The 16,679-nt window shown below is 41.0% G+C and overlaps 1 protein-coding gene across 1 annotated transcript in view; it reads left to right on the plus strand.

Annotated features, from left to right (window-relative positions):
* The window catches only part of lingo3b (leucine rich repeat and Ig domain containing 3b), a 52,604-nt gene extending 40,599 nt beyond the window's left edge, over window positions 1-12,005 (plus strand). Inside the window, exons 2-4 of the mRNA XM_004542504.5 lie at window positions 1,929-2,538; window positions 3,294-4,037; window positions 4,181-12,005. Coding sequence (XP_004542561.2) covers window positions 1,984-2,538; window positions 3,294-4,037; window positions 4,181-4,750 — 1,869 coding nt within the window. The 5' untranslated portion in view covers window positions 1,929-1,983 and the 3' untranslated portion in view covers window positions 4,751-12,005. The remainder of the gene's footprint in view (window positions 1-1,928; window positions 2,539-3,293; window positions 4,038-4,180) is intronic.
* The last annotated feature ends 4,674 nt before the right edge of the window (window positions 12,006-16,679 follow it).

The following is a 16,679-nucleotide window of genomic DNA, read 5'->3' on the forward strand; positions in this document are numbered from 1 at the left end:
AGCAAAATAGTGACCAAAAGCACTACTTTTTAACTTCGCGGTTCCTTTAAAATTTCATGTTTCATTTCATGTTATTTGGATGATAGTTGATGGGATGCAATCTAAATCTTTAGCAGGGTAAAAGGTGCAAGAAGGAGAAAAATCATCAGTGTTTCCACAACAGTCACCATGAAGACACGAGGACACAGAACCTGATGTGCGATTTAATCTCATTATTTCAGGACTTTGATAGAATTTTGCTAGTTTTTCTGATCTCTCTGTTTTTCTCCTGGGCACTATTCCACCGAGTTTGCCGCTCTGTTGTTGTGGTCATGGTGAGTTGCTGATGGTTGACAGTGCGAGGCCGAGTTGCTGCTGAGAAGTGGGTCAGTCTGTTTCTGCACAGCAGCTTCTCTGTGTTTTGAGTTTTGTCTCCCAGCGAAAGGAGAGATTGTGCCAGATTTCTACCAGATTGTTCAGATATGGGATCTGTAAACACAGTGTTTTCCAGGCCTGTCAAAAATTGAAGGACTTATCCACCTTGAGGCTTAGTAGATGAGACAGAATCTCTGGAGGATTTTTTTTCCTACAGCTTGAGTTTGTGTGATTGTGTGTGAAAATACGAGTATGTGCATATGTGTGCATAGAATTTGTCAGCTGTCATTTATATTTAGCTTAAATCCCATTTCATCCCGTTTGATCCCATTGATGCCAATGCATCGAAACAGTCGGATATGATTAGGCGTTTTAGAGGCTGTTTTCCTGTAAGAAATTTGAAGCAACGGCCTCATCGACAAAAAGAGAGAGCCTACCAACTTTTGGCTCTTTTAACTGTTTGGCTGGCCCTCTGAAAACTGCCCATTACGCACAAACCAACCCATATATTATTAATCTGTTCAGCTCTGCCTTCCTCCTCTGCCAGCATCCGAGTGCATTTTAACATGAAACAGCATCAGAGTGCATTTTAACATGATACTCCCTGGTGGTGATGATATATTCTCTCTCATATCCATTGAATCTGAAAAATAAACAAACAGTTTAACATTTGGGGGTTTCTGGTCAGTAGTTGTTGTTTGAGAGAAGAAAAAAAACTTTCTTCTAGCCAAACTTTCTTTTTAAATGGCATCTTCCTCAAGTATGAAACTTCTGCTAGCTGGATGGACACAGAGCCGTGTTCCAGATCCAATGCCAGGTGCTCTTTGACTGTCTTCATGTTGAAAACAGTGTGTGGGAGAGATGACCGGCTGCCTGAAGGAATGCTAAAGCACAAATGATTCATCTCTTTTTCCCTCAAAGCATTTTTAATTCATACCCAGCAAAATGTCAAACTTGCATCCAAGCGTACCTGTTCGAATGCATGCAATGGCTCAAACACCTATTCCTCGTCACAGCGTGCATGGTTTCCACACACACTGTGATTATTAAGGAGCTCCATCTTTGTTTATGCACGGTGATTATAATAAATTCATTGTGTTTGTCAAACTGGAGCAGACAGCCTCGTTGCTGGAAGGAGAACGGAGGAGATGCAAGATGCATGAATTCAGCTGAAGCAAGAAGCTCCCTCTCATGGCTCCAGGCGTCCCGGTTCTCCAGCTGAAACCACAGATGAATTAGTGAAAAGACAAATCTTCTAAACTATCTTAAAGCGCTCCTTGTTCCTGTGACGGGATCTCATCTGCGATGTTTAAGTGCTGTGTCACGAAATGCCCCAAATCTCCGCAGTAAATTCTCAACTCCTTTACTTAAACTGCTGGAGACATTGATAATTTACAACATTGTGGATTTAGGCCTGTCTTAATGAGGTTGGGAGCTGATAGGGTATATTATAGGCTCCATCTTCTTACATCCTCTTTCCCTTCTTCATCACATATTTATTCCGTCCTTGTTTTCTATTTCTCCCTTCACTTCTTTTCTGTAACTCCTGTTTTTCCCTTTGTCTCGTCTTGCAGGTGTCTGGCGCACTCACCCTGCCTGTAACAGGCGAGGAGTCAGAGGACCAGGGCCATGACTGGCTTTCCTGGCCATGGTGGGCGTGCCTTAGTGCCATGGCCGAAGCTGTGGCGATGGGTCCTGGCGACTTCACTGGTTACCATGATAACCTTGACACTGCCAGGAAACAGCCACGCCTGTCCGCCACGGTGCGAGTGTTCAGCCCAGCTAAGGTCAGTGTCGTGCCAGCGACGGCGGCTCACCAACATCCCAGAGGGCATTCCTACAGAGACGCGGCTCCTAGACCTCAGCAAGAACCGGCTCCGCTGGGTGCAGGCGGGAGACCTGGCACCGTACCCACGACTGGAGGAAGTGGACTTCAGTGAGAACCTCATCTCCACGTTAGAACCGAATGCCTTCTCCACCCTCCAGAGTCTTAAAGTGCTGAAGTTAAGGGGGAACCAGTTGAAGTTGGTGCCCATGGGAGCCTTTGCCAAGCTTGGCAATCTTACCAGCCTAGACCTTAGTGAGAACAAGATGGTGATTTTATTGGACTACACCTTCCAGGACCTGAAAAGTCTAAAACACTTGGAGGTCGGAGACAACGACCTGGTTTATATATCCCACAAGGTAAGCTCTTAAGCATCTGGCCAGTAGTGAATTGAGCTTATTGATGAAATGGGAAATGGATACAATAATTTGCACTTTATTTTTAAAAAATCCTGGTGTGACATTTTGGCAAAGTCTATTCGTTTTCCTGCATAGATAAAAACACTGATACCAGTTACACAGCATCCATGTAACACATTTCCAGCTTCCCCATGAATAAGTAAAAAAGCACTCAGCTCAGTGTTTGGTTTGTTACTTAGACTACACTTAGAAGAAACCAAACACATCTGAATATTTTTTTCTGTGTCAAAAAATAAAATGATAAATTGAAATATTGTTTTACTGTTATACTGCAATACATACAATAACAGCAGCACACATTCAAATGGAGTGTGTAAAAAATGATTCTGTTACTTTTATTTGAATTTATTGTTTCTAATTACGTATTAAGAGATTAAGGCACTATTAAAACACAAAGACCTCAGAGAAAACCAGAAAAATGTCTCAGCACTTTTAAAACTCGTCATAATCGGAGCTGGTTGCTATGGCCACAAATCTGATATTTTCCTTTGAGAATGATTATGAAATATTAAAAATTAAACGAGTCCTTTTCTTGGCATGTACCTCACATACAGTAGCAACAACAAAAATGTGTTCTGGTGAAATACTGAACCAAGTTTTGTCTGTTTGTCTTACTTAAACATAAATAAATATATATGTATATGTATAAGCAAACAGTGATTCCCAGATTCCCATTATGTTTTTCTTATTTCCAGGCATTCTCAGGTCTGCTGGGGTTGGAGGACCTCACAATAGAGCGCTGCAACCTGACATCCATCTCTGGTCAGACGCTGTCCTACCTCCGCAGCCTGGTCACTCTTCGCCTTCGCCACCTCAGCATCACTGCCCTGGAGGACCAGAACTTTCGCAAGCTGTCAAACTTGCGGGGTTTGGATATCGACCACTGGCCGTACCTGGAGTACATTTCCCCTCTCAGTTTTCAGGGCCTGGACCTCCACTGGCTCTCCATCACCAACACCAACATCACTTCTGTCCCCTCGTCCTCCTTTAAGAACCTTGCCCACCTCACCCACCTTAACCTGTCCTACAACCCCATCACCACATTAGAGCCTTGGGCCTTCAAAGACTTGCTGAGGCTGAAGGAGCTCATCATGGTAAACACAGGTTTGATGACGGTGGAGCCCCATGCCCTCGGAGGCCTCCGACAGATCCGCGTGCTCAACTTCTCCTCAAACGACCTGCAGACACTGGAAGAGGGCTCCTTCCATTCTGTCAACAGTCTGGAGACCCTCAGAGTGGACGGGAACCCCCTGATGTGTGACTGCCGTCTGTTGTGGATCCTGCAAAGACGCAAGACCCTCAACTTTGACGGCAGAGTGCCGGTGTGTGCGGGGCCGGTGGAGGTGCAAGGCGTCAGCCTCAGCTCCTTCACCGATTCTGCACTCTTCGATCACTTCACATGCCAGAAGCCTAAGATACGCAACCGAAAACTGCAGCAGGTAATGAATGGTGATGAGTTTGTTAAACTTTCTACAACCATAAACAAGGTTGTTTTAAGGTTTTAAAATATTCCTACATATAGATATCTGCTGTGCTTTTTTAAACTTGTGCATTTATTCATCCACTCACTCTTTTTCTCCAGATGATCGCTCGTGAAGGCCAACCGGTGAGTTTTCTGTGTCGAGCCGAAGGAGACCCTCCCCCTTCTATTGTCTGGATTTCCCCACAGCGCAGGCGGATCACAACTAAGAGTTCAGGGCGCATTATAGTTCACCCAAGTGGCACCCTGGAGATCCGCTACGCCCAGCTCACTGACAGTGGGACATACATCTGCATAGCCAGTAACGCCGGAGGCAATGACACCTACTTTGCCACACTCACGGTGCGTGGCCAACCGCTGGATGCCGCCTCAGCCTTCTTTCTCAACCGCTCACTGTACAGCAGCGAGTTCTTCAACGACACAAATCTAAACAGCACACGCGTTTTCCTCAAGTTCACCTTTGACCTGACCACCATCTTGGTCTCCACGGCAATGGGCTGCATCACGTTCCTCGGGGTTGTCCTCTTCTGTTTCCTGCTGTTGTTCGTGTGGAGCCGGGGACGCGGACAACGCAGGAACAACTTCACAGTGGAGTACTCCTTCCGGAAATCTGAACCCGTCACTGGAAGCTCTTCAGGAGGGACCAGGAAGTTTAACATGAAAATGATATGAAACAACGCAGCCAGGGGTCCCTCAGGGGAGGCATGAGCACGTCCCATAAACGTGTTTGACGCACGCAAACGCACACAGCCTCTGACTCGCAAAGAAGCTTGACAGCACAAGCCCCTGTCCGTGGCTCCACTCATTCGAGCGCCCACATCAAAACCGGAGCCACTTCTCAATTTGGTCTGATTTGTGACCCTGATCTCTCAGCAGTTTTATTCAGCTTGTGGTCAAAATTTGCTTAAATTATACCTTAAGGAGTGCTAGCTACTTGTCATTTATGCTTAATAGGCACAGAAGAAAGAAAATATAGGTGATAAGATGTAAATTGGCACGATCACTGGCCTGTGGAACAGTGATAGTCCTGTTTCTCATTTATTTTAATGAGAAATGATAAGGTTTCCTTTTTAATTTCAATTTCTCTCTTTTTTGTAGAGTCAGGGATTTGAAAAGAAATTCAGTTCAGAGAGCTTCTGTCCATTAATCACTCTCTCTAAAGCCTGCCGTGCTGCTAATCATGCATGTAGCTTTAAGCTGTAAGTTTGTACCACTCACAAAAACACATAGCTTTGAAAGACAGTTAAATATGTTTTTCTATTTATTCAGACCACCGCTGAGGAGTAAGGATAACAAAGAGCAAAATGTTTTATGAATATTATCATATGGCCTTTGCTTTTATGCACAAAAGCTGAAAAATAATAAGATTTGCGTAAAGCAAGAAAAAAAATCTGGCTTTTTCTTCTTTGTGAGCTTTGTGAGGTTTTACAACATTAGCTGTGTGAGTTTGGGACGAGCGCACCGGCTGAGAGTTGCTGTAGCTGCCTGTGGCCCGGTGGGTTTGGTTTGAAAGTCGTGCCCACCGGTCACAGGCCACCACTGTAACCATGCCAACCAACACAGGAGGGACCGGGATGGTGGCCACAAGAGGGTTGCTGGGTAGAAGAGGCAGGTGACTTCTGCTCCCTCTGCCCTGCATCCCGTTCGTGCTCTTCTTCAACACGAGAGGGTCAACCTGCCTCCTGCCCCTCGTCCCTGCTGTGTTGGTGGACACCCAACCCTACCAGCGCTGCCAGGGGGGAGCAGCCTGGCGAGTTGGTTCATACCTAGAGGCAGACAGAGGACACACGGGCCCACTAGGAGGTGTTCACATTAACACACATTAACACCCTCATCCTACGAGTGGAAGGCGGCACACGTACAGCCCCTTTTCTCAGGAAAAGTGAAATAACTAGCCTACAGAGTGAGAATGGTTATGCATATTTACTCTGATAAACTGTAAAACATTCCAGCAATACTTTATGTGGAGCCATAAAGCTAAAAGTCCATTCTCTGAGAGAGAAGTGATGTGAATTCGTGAGTGTATAAGCTAAGCCATAGTTGTGTAGGTTGTATTTTTATACAGTAGTGTGTGCATGATTCAGTTATATAATTATTGCCACTGCCATCCTACAAGCTGTCGCAATGATCACAAGACCATCTGCTGTCACCGGGCTTGCATAAAGTTTCACCTCATAACACGCACACACGCACGCACGTGCTCAGAGGAGATAGAACCACATTGAGGTGATTTTTTCTGATAGGAACAACACTCAGCGACACACGGACCAATAAAAATCCACAAATCACAAAGTGCAGCACTCGCTGCTCTCTGTCTGTCTCTCAGAGGGCCGGTGTGCGAATGTCTCTGCCCCCCTAGCCCAGTGCTTCCCCCCCTCCTCACCCAAATCCCCCACACACCCCCACTGGGTCCTCCTTTGGGAGGGGTCCCTGGCTGGAGACCGAGGATTTAAAATGTAAATGAAGTCGTGTAACCCTACCCACGCCATGTGCATCGTATAGTGGAGAGTAGTACTGTGGTTTTAAAAATGGAAAAAAAGACTAAAAAGACAAAAAAAAAATTGTTTTTAAGTGTTCTGTTTGTCCTTCAATTCATTTTCTTTTTCTTTTTTTCAGTTGTTCTCTGTGACCTTTTGGCTGTTTAATGTTCTTCGTCCTCCATGTGGGATTGTCCTCTTCTCAACACCTCATGCAGTAGCACCCTTTCAGATCTCAAGGTGCACGTAAGCCTAAAGCAGGCAGAGCGTTAAGTTCATTCACAGCTGAGATTTGATCTAAAGCTGTTCTGTGGAGAAGAAAAAAATGTTTGCAAGTTAACAGATGAAACTGATAGTTGCTAGTTACTAAAAGCTGTGAAATTAAAACTTTACACACTAATCATGGATTTACCATAGACTGTAAAACACAGCCTGATTCACTCATCCTGATGACAGCTTTGGCTTATTGAATACTCGAATTTGACATTTTAGCTGCTGCCATTTTTTTTTAATGGACATGTCCATACATCACACTGTAATAATAAATGTGATGTTAACTTTAGTTACATGAAAACTGAGCAGCTCACACACTGCAGTGTCTTTTAATACAACCAAATCCTGAATGAGAACAAATTAGAGGTGCGCCGATCGATCAGCTGGGGACGGATTTTCAGCAGTGACCGGCCAATGAGCCTCATGTGTGTGCGTTTCAGTATGCACAACATGTGCACAGCAGCATAGGCAAATAAGCAAAGCTCACCAAAGTTAAACGCAGGGGAGGAACACCCCAAAAACTTTTGTAATGACAGACCTAATCAGATACTTAAATCACCAAGCTGAACATTAATATTTTAAAGAAACTAACAATGGAAAAGTGGATATAGCTAAAGCTATCCAGAGCCCAGAGAGCCTCGGTATGAGCAATGGATCGAAGCCACAAAAAAAGGAGGAAGAGAAATGGGCTGGTGTCCTGTTGTGTGGTGAAATCCTGTTAATATTTATTTATATATATATATATATATATATATATATATATATATATATATATATATATATATATATATATATATATATATAATGATGATTAAAAATAATAATAATAAAATAACTAAAAGAACAAAACATTTTTTTTCCTGTGGTGAGGTAAATATGTCTATTTACATATAGCTATCACTGCTAATGTCCCTGCCTCTGAAGAGAACCTTAAAGTAATGGAAAATATGTTAAAGCTAAATGTTGTTTCATAGAATTTAAAAAGAAAACAAAGAAATAAAACCATGGTAGACTATAGATAAGCGGAAGAGGATGGAAGAATGGATATAGCAATAACAAAAGGCCAAAAGATTAGTTAGATTAGAAAAATAGCTGCTATTTACACATGTCAGGGGTAGCAGAGGGTCTAACGGTGCTTTATATAGCAACTTAATGGTTTGAAAATCATTTCCCCCAGGTAAGAGACACCCTCAGACTCCTTTGCGAGTTAAATCTTGCAAACTCCATTTTTGTCGCTTGTAACGAATGATGAAACCACAGCCTCTCTGTCAGAATGAATAACTGAACAGCTCTTAAAGATTCATGAGGCCGAACAAGAATAGATGAACAAATTAGCCTGTTTTTTTTTTTTAACAGTGTCTTTGACAGGGTCTGCAGCCATTTTGGCTCTGGTGGTGTTGAGAACAGGATGTTGCCTTCGTGGATATCTCTTCTCCCTCAGCCCTTCCTTCTGTGTTTCCATCCCCCGGTACTTCTCAGTGCAAACTTAGGTTTAGATGACAGTGAGAATGTGCGTAGCGATTGTGGATGGTGTTATTGTGTAAACATCGATTTCAAATTGTAAGCGTAGATGAAGGTGTGTTTTCATTTTTTGACCTTCTTCTCCTTCTTCCCTCTTTACCGTCCTCGTGGCCCCCTCTCCCGTCCCCCGCCCCCGTCTTCTTTCTTCATCTCCTCGTTGTCCCTGTTCACAGTATTAGGCTGGAATATGGTTGTGCGGTAGTAGACACGTGTTCACTGTGACTGGTGAGTAAGTGTTGTTGTCTTATGATGTGTTGCTCCTCGTGATACCATCAAACACGGAGCAGTGATTAGATCATTGGAGACAAAAGATGAAAGGAAGGGGTGACCCAGGTTCCCTGAAAATCAAAACAAACAAACAAAATAACAAAAAAAAACACTGGTTCTCATTTTTCACACACCCATTCCTTAAAATAAAAATGTCTGGAACTTTTCCCTCTCTGCACAGTGCCACTCTGGGATCTTTCTCTGCGTGTGAAACTCTGTGAACTGTACTGTACGTACTTTCTCTTGATGATATCTTGACACAATTTAACTTGCAAATGCAGAAAAGAGGTTGGGTTGTTGCAGAGCCGTGACTAAACGCCTATACGCTCGCTTTCTGCCTACTGAGGTACACTGAGTCATCTTGACAAGGAGGTAGTCCATTCATTAAAAACCTGACACCTCCAGCTGATCGGGGTTGGAACGAAGCACTTGTGTCTATTCAAGCTCCAAAAGCTTGCTTCAAGCTAGATGCTGTTAAAAAAAATGTCCTGCATCTTAAATTTCCTAGCAGAGGTTTGCTTTCAAAGGTTTTATTGGTATGCTAAACTGATTAAAAAAAAGACACTTCTCCAAAAAAAAAAATCCTCAGCAGCTCTCCTCAAAAAGGCTGCAGCACACAACACAGCTTTGCAGCTGAGCCGCTGCCTGCCTGACTCTGACTGACAGACTCTCTGTGTTTGTAGATACCAGTGGAGGCGAGCTTGATTCATCTCCTCTGCCACGATTCTTGAGAAAGTAGGCTGAGATATCCCCCGCTCCCTCCGCTGGTTTGTCCTTGCCTGCGGTTGGTACACCGTAGTCTAGACGTCCCATTTACAGCAGGAGCAGAAGCAACCTCACCGTTAGCGTACCTTCCACTGAGGAAACTCTTCAAAGACCCACAACAAAACAAGACGAAAAAAACCCTTTGGACACACACCACAGTCGTGGCGTCAAGCCTGAATTATTCATATTTGGGTTTTTTGGTGTGTGTCCCATTGTTTCCATTCCATTAGCACACTGAGGGAAGCTTTCCTTTAAACGCTTTAAGCGGTTTTCTTACAATTTTGGCCACAACAACATCAAAAGAACCATATTAGTCGTATCTTCAGGACTACATTTCTACATTTTTGTCTCCTGTCATTTCTGATTCCATGTTAGCTCTAAATAAATCCATCTCTTGCTCCGCGTCCTACAGCTGCTGGTTTTGATTGGATTAGACTTGAGATTTATCAGAGCTGAGACGAGCAGTAATAGGATGACAGAGGAGCGAGCCTGGCTTGATTGGGTGATTACTTGGCTTATTAGTCCCATTTCCATAACGGGCCTCTCAGACAGAGTGTCATGCAAATAGACTTTTAGCTGTTTAACAGCATCAGTGTCAGACAAAGATATGACCTGTGATGAGTTTCTCAGGCAAAGAGGCGGTGGTGCAAACAATCGCTGTCGCCTGATATAAGTGAGCATGCTGCAGAGCTTTGCTGAAACACTTTAGAGCACCTCAGACAGACAAATGCTTCATCTTAACCTTGACCAGACCCCCACCCACCCCCCAACAGACACACACACACAAACAAAATCACCTCCATTTCCTTCTGTGTGACAATACTGACCCCCAGTGGTCACTGTGAGTATAGGAAACAAATCCTGATGACTGTTGTACCAAAGCAACAGCTCGGGGTCTCAAGCAGGTAAGCGAGAAAATTGACTGTTAGCTTCATAAGTCAGTGCTTCACTGATTTCCTTATAGCCATAGCGTGACCCCTGTCTTGGCACTGGGTGTGTTTCTGCCTGCAGTGGGAGCAGGAGAGGCCTCCATCTCATCAAAAAGCAAACTGCTCTAAGTCTGGAGATTACACACTTAAACCCCCACCACCAGTCTCACCAAACCCTCCCCCCAGAAAACTTCACAGCATTATTCTTTCTCTGTATATGATTAAGTGCTGCTCAGCAAAAGATCGGCTACTCTCTAGAGAAGAAAAAAAAAACAAGTTTCTTTCTTGTGGTCTTAGCAGATTAAATCTATGCATGCCTTTTATATACAGTGATTGGTCTTGCCAAACTCTCACCTACACTTGTACAGATAGCCATGGGTGCCATCATTGCTGGCCATGGGACTGGCTGAAACGACTAACGTGTGTTTTAATCTGGTACAAGTTAAAGCCAGGGGGCAAAGAGTCACCGGCATTCACGAATATATATATAAAGAAGCATTTGTTTACTTGGGATGATTGTACTTTTACACATATCTATCTTCAAACAGATGATCTGCTCTGATGTGTAAGCTGTTGATAAAGCTATTGATATTCCAAGCAGGGTGGTGGGACTGATCAATCATGCTGTGTGGGGACAGGATTGTTAATGGCATACTTTCATTGATCTATCTTGAATCTTGTCACTCTCTCAAAGTCTCTCTGGAGTAGGAGGAGGCATACAGAGCTCTCATAGACCTGGTTGGCACTCATTCCTAGGTTTCTACACCTCTTTTTTGTTGTTGTAATGATTTCCTCTTAAAACGAGATGGTGCCAGCTTTTATGCTTTTTTTTTCCAGGTCTGGGGTAATAAAACGCTCTGTTGCCTCTCCCACTCTTTAGAGGAAGCTTTCATTTGGTATAGCTCTGCATTTCTTGGTGCGCTCTGATTCAATACAAACAGGTAAAATAATACTGATACTTAAGGTATCTATCTATCTATCTATCTATCTATCTATCTATCTATCTATCTATCTATCTATCTATCTATCTATCTATCAGCCTGGCACTGACCTCGTTGAGTATCTCAGAACATTTTCCATCCATCACTCTTTGATATTTGTTCCTCTTTCGCGTGATTGTCGCTGACCGCTGAAACCTAGGAATGGGTGCCGAGAGCTCCAACTAAATGCAGAGCCAACGTAAAAACAGCAGCTTATCAGGTCGAATGGCGTTAAAACGATCAATCATTAATGTCAAAGAGACTGTTATACAATCAATACCAAACCTGGACTCTGATCCTCTCCGGCTTCTTGAGCGTCTGAGTGTACGTGAATATTTCTAGCATGTAAATTTTGTGCCATAGCAAGTGGATCCTTGGAGAAGAAGAACAGGAACTGTACATATTAGATCTATTAGCCATATCATGTCATCCAATCTGTAGACCTCCTTGCCATGTCTGACAGAGGAAAATGACTGTTGAACTGTAAATAGTGTAGGTATAGTAAAATAGGATTTATCGGCTGTTTCTTCTCTCCGGGGATCGCCCATGTTTTGCTCAGTCCCATGGCTGCTTGGTCTCAAAGGGAAGGATAAGACAATAATGTATTTGTCTATAGAACACATATGACTTCTTTTTTAATTTAAATGTATGTTTTATATACCGTCTGTCTTGTAAATGAGCTCCTTTTTCGTCATAAAAGCATGATGTGACTCGACTGAATCCTGTGTGCCTCCCTGTTTTGTGTGTGTCACATTAGAGTCTGAGGCTCGTCAGAGTGATTCTATAGCGAGGGTTAGAATTCATATCAGCCAAAAATGTGAAGAAAACAGTGTTATTTTTACTAAGCAAGCAAGTTATCTCCAAAACACACCCGAGTAGTGTTCAAAATCCTTTAACTGTCAAGCTGAAGCTCTGACAATTTTTGAAATATTTAAATAAAATGAACATTTAATATCTGGTTACAGAGAATCTTAGTCGTAGAAGACGTGAATGACGCATTCATTTTGGAGGTTTTGAAAATATGAAGTTTGGGCTTGATGATGGATTTCTGAGAGCTGATATCAACTGAATTTAGAGTGTTTTATAACATTATATACTATTCCCCCCTCTAGAAATCTACCTTATCAATTTTATTGCCGTTTAGCCAACAGTTATAAGATTGATCACACAAAAATCACAGGTTGTTTTAGGAGAAAAATTAAAGAATAAAGACGTTTTCATTTTCTGTGTTTCTATAAACACGGAGCATGAATGTAATGATTTAAAGGAGCACTTTGCAGTTGTGGATCAGATTGTGCAAATGTCAGCAGGAAGCCACCTCATTAAACCACTGAATCATATCAAAATGAGCCATGTTTCATGAAATAATTGCTTTGTTGATATATTGCTGAAGATAATACAGATGGAACACAAATGCTCCTTTAATCAGGTAGTGAAGTTTACTGTAATTATTCACTCAGTGTAATATAAATGCTGTACCTAGACTATGAACTACAGTTTAGATCAGCTACATTAATCCTTTCTAAAAGTATCCAGTGAATTACTATGAAATTATAATTTTTAAAGGTTTTATAATAGGTGATGTATTATTTTTAATGAAAAACACTAAATGTAGGAATAAAGTATGACAACAGTCATACTATTCCCTGATAACCTGTCAGCTGTGTTCCAGGTAACATGGTTGGCATTTCTTTCATTTTGATCCCTTGTGCTAATTCCTATGTGCTAATGGTCTTAATCAACTCACATTTAAATAAAAAGTCTCTACATTTCTGTCAAACTAACATCTAAAGCAAGTACACAACATGTTGGTGTCACAGTTGATGAGCAGTGAACCCTCTCTCTCTGTGGATGCAGTCACACTGAAGAAATGTCAAAGAAGAGAAGAAGAAACTCAACACACTGTAGGGGAGACCGGGGATAGTTGTAACGTGGGTCAGTTGTAACACTTTCAATTTCTCCAATCAGGGCTAAGTTTCAAATGATGTGACTCATCCTGTGCATGCCCAATTCAGTTTTGCTATCACATGTGAAAAATCAGCAGATTTTGTCGAACACAGACAATTTAACATGAAAAAAGTAATTTGTATGCCAAAAAGTAAGTTTTTCTACTTTATTTCAATTTGTAATCGCATTATCTGCTTTGCAGTTAAACTCATCAAACTTAAATTATGTTATTTGTTTGTCTATGGGGATATATTCTGTGTAGGTCTTTAGTGCTAATGTTTTAGCCGTTGGCTGTAATGTTAGCTAGTTCATGGCTATAGGAGTCTGGGTCAGTTGTAACAGCAACAGTCTGGGTTAGTTGTAACAATAATGCAGATGTTACAACTTGCCACACTATTACTTTAACTTATATTAAACAAGTTGGGGCAACGACATCAGCAGAGAGAGGTTCACTGGTCGCTTTTGTATATGCGGGTAATGCCATTGGCAACACAATTCCTCCACTGTTTGTGTTCCCCACACATACATTATGCAGACCACTGTGTCAGAGATGGACCAGTAGGAAGTACTGGTAGTGGAAATAAATCAGGATGGGTGCAAGAAACAGATTTCCTCATCTTTCTGAAGCACTTTGCAAACCACACCAAGGTAAGCCATGATAAAAAGTAATGGAATTGCGATGCTGGTGAACAACTACATTTTTTCAGCTTCATTGTTATGTTCAAAATTGGTGCAAGAGTTGTAGGTTATAATGCCCACTGAGCCAATGAGGCCAAACTCAAGGAAGACCAACCAAAATTAATGAAATATTCAGTTGCAGAAAATTCCATAATTTGTCTTTTTTGGGGGGCTGGAATATGTTCAAAAGCTAGATTTCTGCATTCTGTCACACACACACACAGCTACATAAATGGCTCTAAGTGCATTCATGTGTTGAATAAACAAAGATTACACCTTAATGTTTTGTTAGTACCCTTATTTCATTGTGTTACATTTCACCCCAGGATATGTTACAACTAACCCAGACTATGGGGTTAATTGTAACATTTCACTCTTCGTGTTTGAGACCATACCATGCAATGGGTAATTGTGCTGCAGAGAAAATAGCTGCACTATTTAATAGCAGAGACATGTAAATACTTTGCATTACATTTTGAATCCACTACCTTAAAAGACCTCCAAGTTACAGACAGAAATGTCAAAAATGTTACAACTATCCCCGGTCTCCCCTATTTTAAATTTGCTCCACATAAGGGGCTGAAATCATTTGATGCTTATGTGACTTTGAGGCAAACTATTGCTGAGTAATAGACATTACAGAAATTTCTTGGTCACGAAGAAAGTGAATAATCCACATTTTCATTGTTCATATACAATGACAGTAAAAGGCTATTCTATTCTATTCTATTCTATTCTAAAACAATGTTTTCATGTTTTAATGGTTATTTTTGAACAAATAATAATGAAAATAATACACAAAAAACATGCATCTGAATAATAATTATGAGTAGTAAAACATGACATTTAGCAAATTGAACCACGCAAAAAAGCTAATACTAATTCGAGTGTAGTGTATTGTAATGATGGAACCCTTTTTTATTTTTATTTATTTAATTTTTTTATTAAAAGTTGATCATAGCTTGAAATTGATATTTCAAAAAGATATATTGTGGACTCTAATTATAGAATGGCCCAGTAATACACAAGCTTATGTCACCACGTTGAACCAAACATTACACACGTTTGTAGATCTTCAAAACTACAATTAAGTCCATATGTTTTTGAACAGTCATTGTTATTTTTACTCTGTACACCACCAGAGAGGATTTCAATTGAAACCAAGATGTGATTGAAGTGCAGACTTTTAGCTTTAATTGAAGAGCTTTACCTAAAGTACCGTAGTAAATGAGTTACAGCCATTTCTATTTTCAGTTCCCAATTTTCAGAAGTTCAAAATTATCTTGACAATTGATGATAGTTAGGCCTGTTATCCTATTATTTCATGATTAATTAAGGCTTTCAAACATCTGGTTTAAAGGGCTCAAAGAGACGTCTGTACAAGTGAAGAAGGCCATCATCAGACTATCAAACCAAAAACCTTTTGGAGAGAAAGCAAAACCTTTAGAAGCAGCCAAATCAACAATGTGATTCATTCTTTAAAAGAAAGAACGCACTGACCAGCTTGGCTCAGAGGATAACTAACATGTATGACGGCATGGTTAAAATCAACTTCACAATATCTAACCAAGTAAAGAGCTCTCTGGAGAAGGTAGTAGTATCTATAGTTAGTCTACAATTAAGAGACACCTTCACAAAAATTTAGAGCGAGGTCCAAACCACTGGTTACACACAAGAACAAGAAGGAGGAAACACAACATCTGGTAATGTCCATGGTTTCAGGACTTCAGTCATTGTAAAAATGTTCATTGGTTTGTCCGGCTACTTTTGAGCAGCTGAAAATAGGAGACTAAACATGAATAGAAATTCCTATAGTTTAATAATAACAATTATAAGTCGTGAAAGCAAAGTTTTGTTAAAGCCTTCGAGTTAAAGCTGAAACTGTGCACTTCAGTCACATCTCGACTGTTTAATTTAAAAACCACTGTATGACACATGGAGGTAAAATTACAAAGCATGTCTGATTGTGCAGTTGTACGTTAGGTTTGTGAGCATTAATGTGACACTCTGACAGCCAAAGGCTTCTCTCAAGATTTAGCACCACAGCTCCAGGAACACTCAAACATAAGGTGTTATTAATTCTGGAGACCTAATGTGTTTTAGATTGAACAAATAAATTACACACACTTAAAAAAGCAATTATGTAAATACCCACAACCAATGAGTAAAATAATAACTTTCCAAAATTAACCAGGTTCATTCTCAGAAATTAAACAATTATCCAGGAGACCTTTTTTTTTTAGAAAAAAAGTGTTTATGTTGTACTTTTTTTAAAAGTCTTTGTTGATAAAAGACCGCAGAGCTACTTATTATAATTAGTCTGTACTTACCCTTGTTAACAAAGATCAGTGTTGGGCAAGTTACTTTGAAAAAGTAATTAATTATAGTTACTAGTTACTTCTTCAAAAAAGTAACTGAGTTAGTAACTGAGTTACAAGATTCTAAAAGTAATTAATAACTTGAAAAGTAACTATTGCTTTACTTTAAAAAAAAAAGAAAAGAAAGAAAGAAAGGTTCAACCCTCTGGGGTCCAGGGTATAATTGGCCATTTTTGACTACTTTTGATGTTTCCTCTACATTTCACCTTTAAAAACTATTTACTTTGTTTGGTATCATTCTTTTCAGCACAACCTCACGTGTCAGCTGTTCTGCATTCAATAAGATGCCACACAAATTATTTGTGCCACTCCAAAAAAATTATTTCTATCCACTATAAAGGAGAACATCACAGCCTGATACCTGCAGGTCTGACAGCAGCAGGTGT

The sequence above is a fragment of the Maylandia zebra genome, linkage group LG18 (assembly GCF_041146795.1).
Source record: "Maylandia zebra isolate NMK-2024a linkage group LG18, Mzebra_GT3a, whole genome shotgun sequence".
Classification (NCBI taxonomy): Eukaryota; Metazoa; Chordata; class Actinopteri; order Cichliformes; family Cichlidae; genus Maylandia; species Maylandia zebra.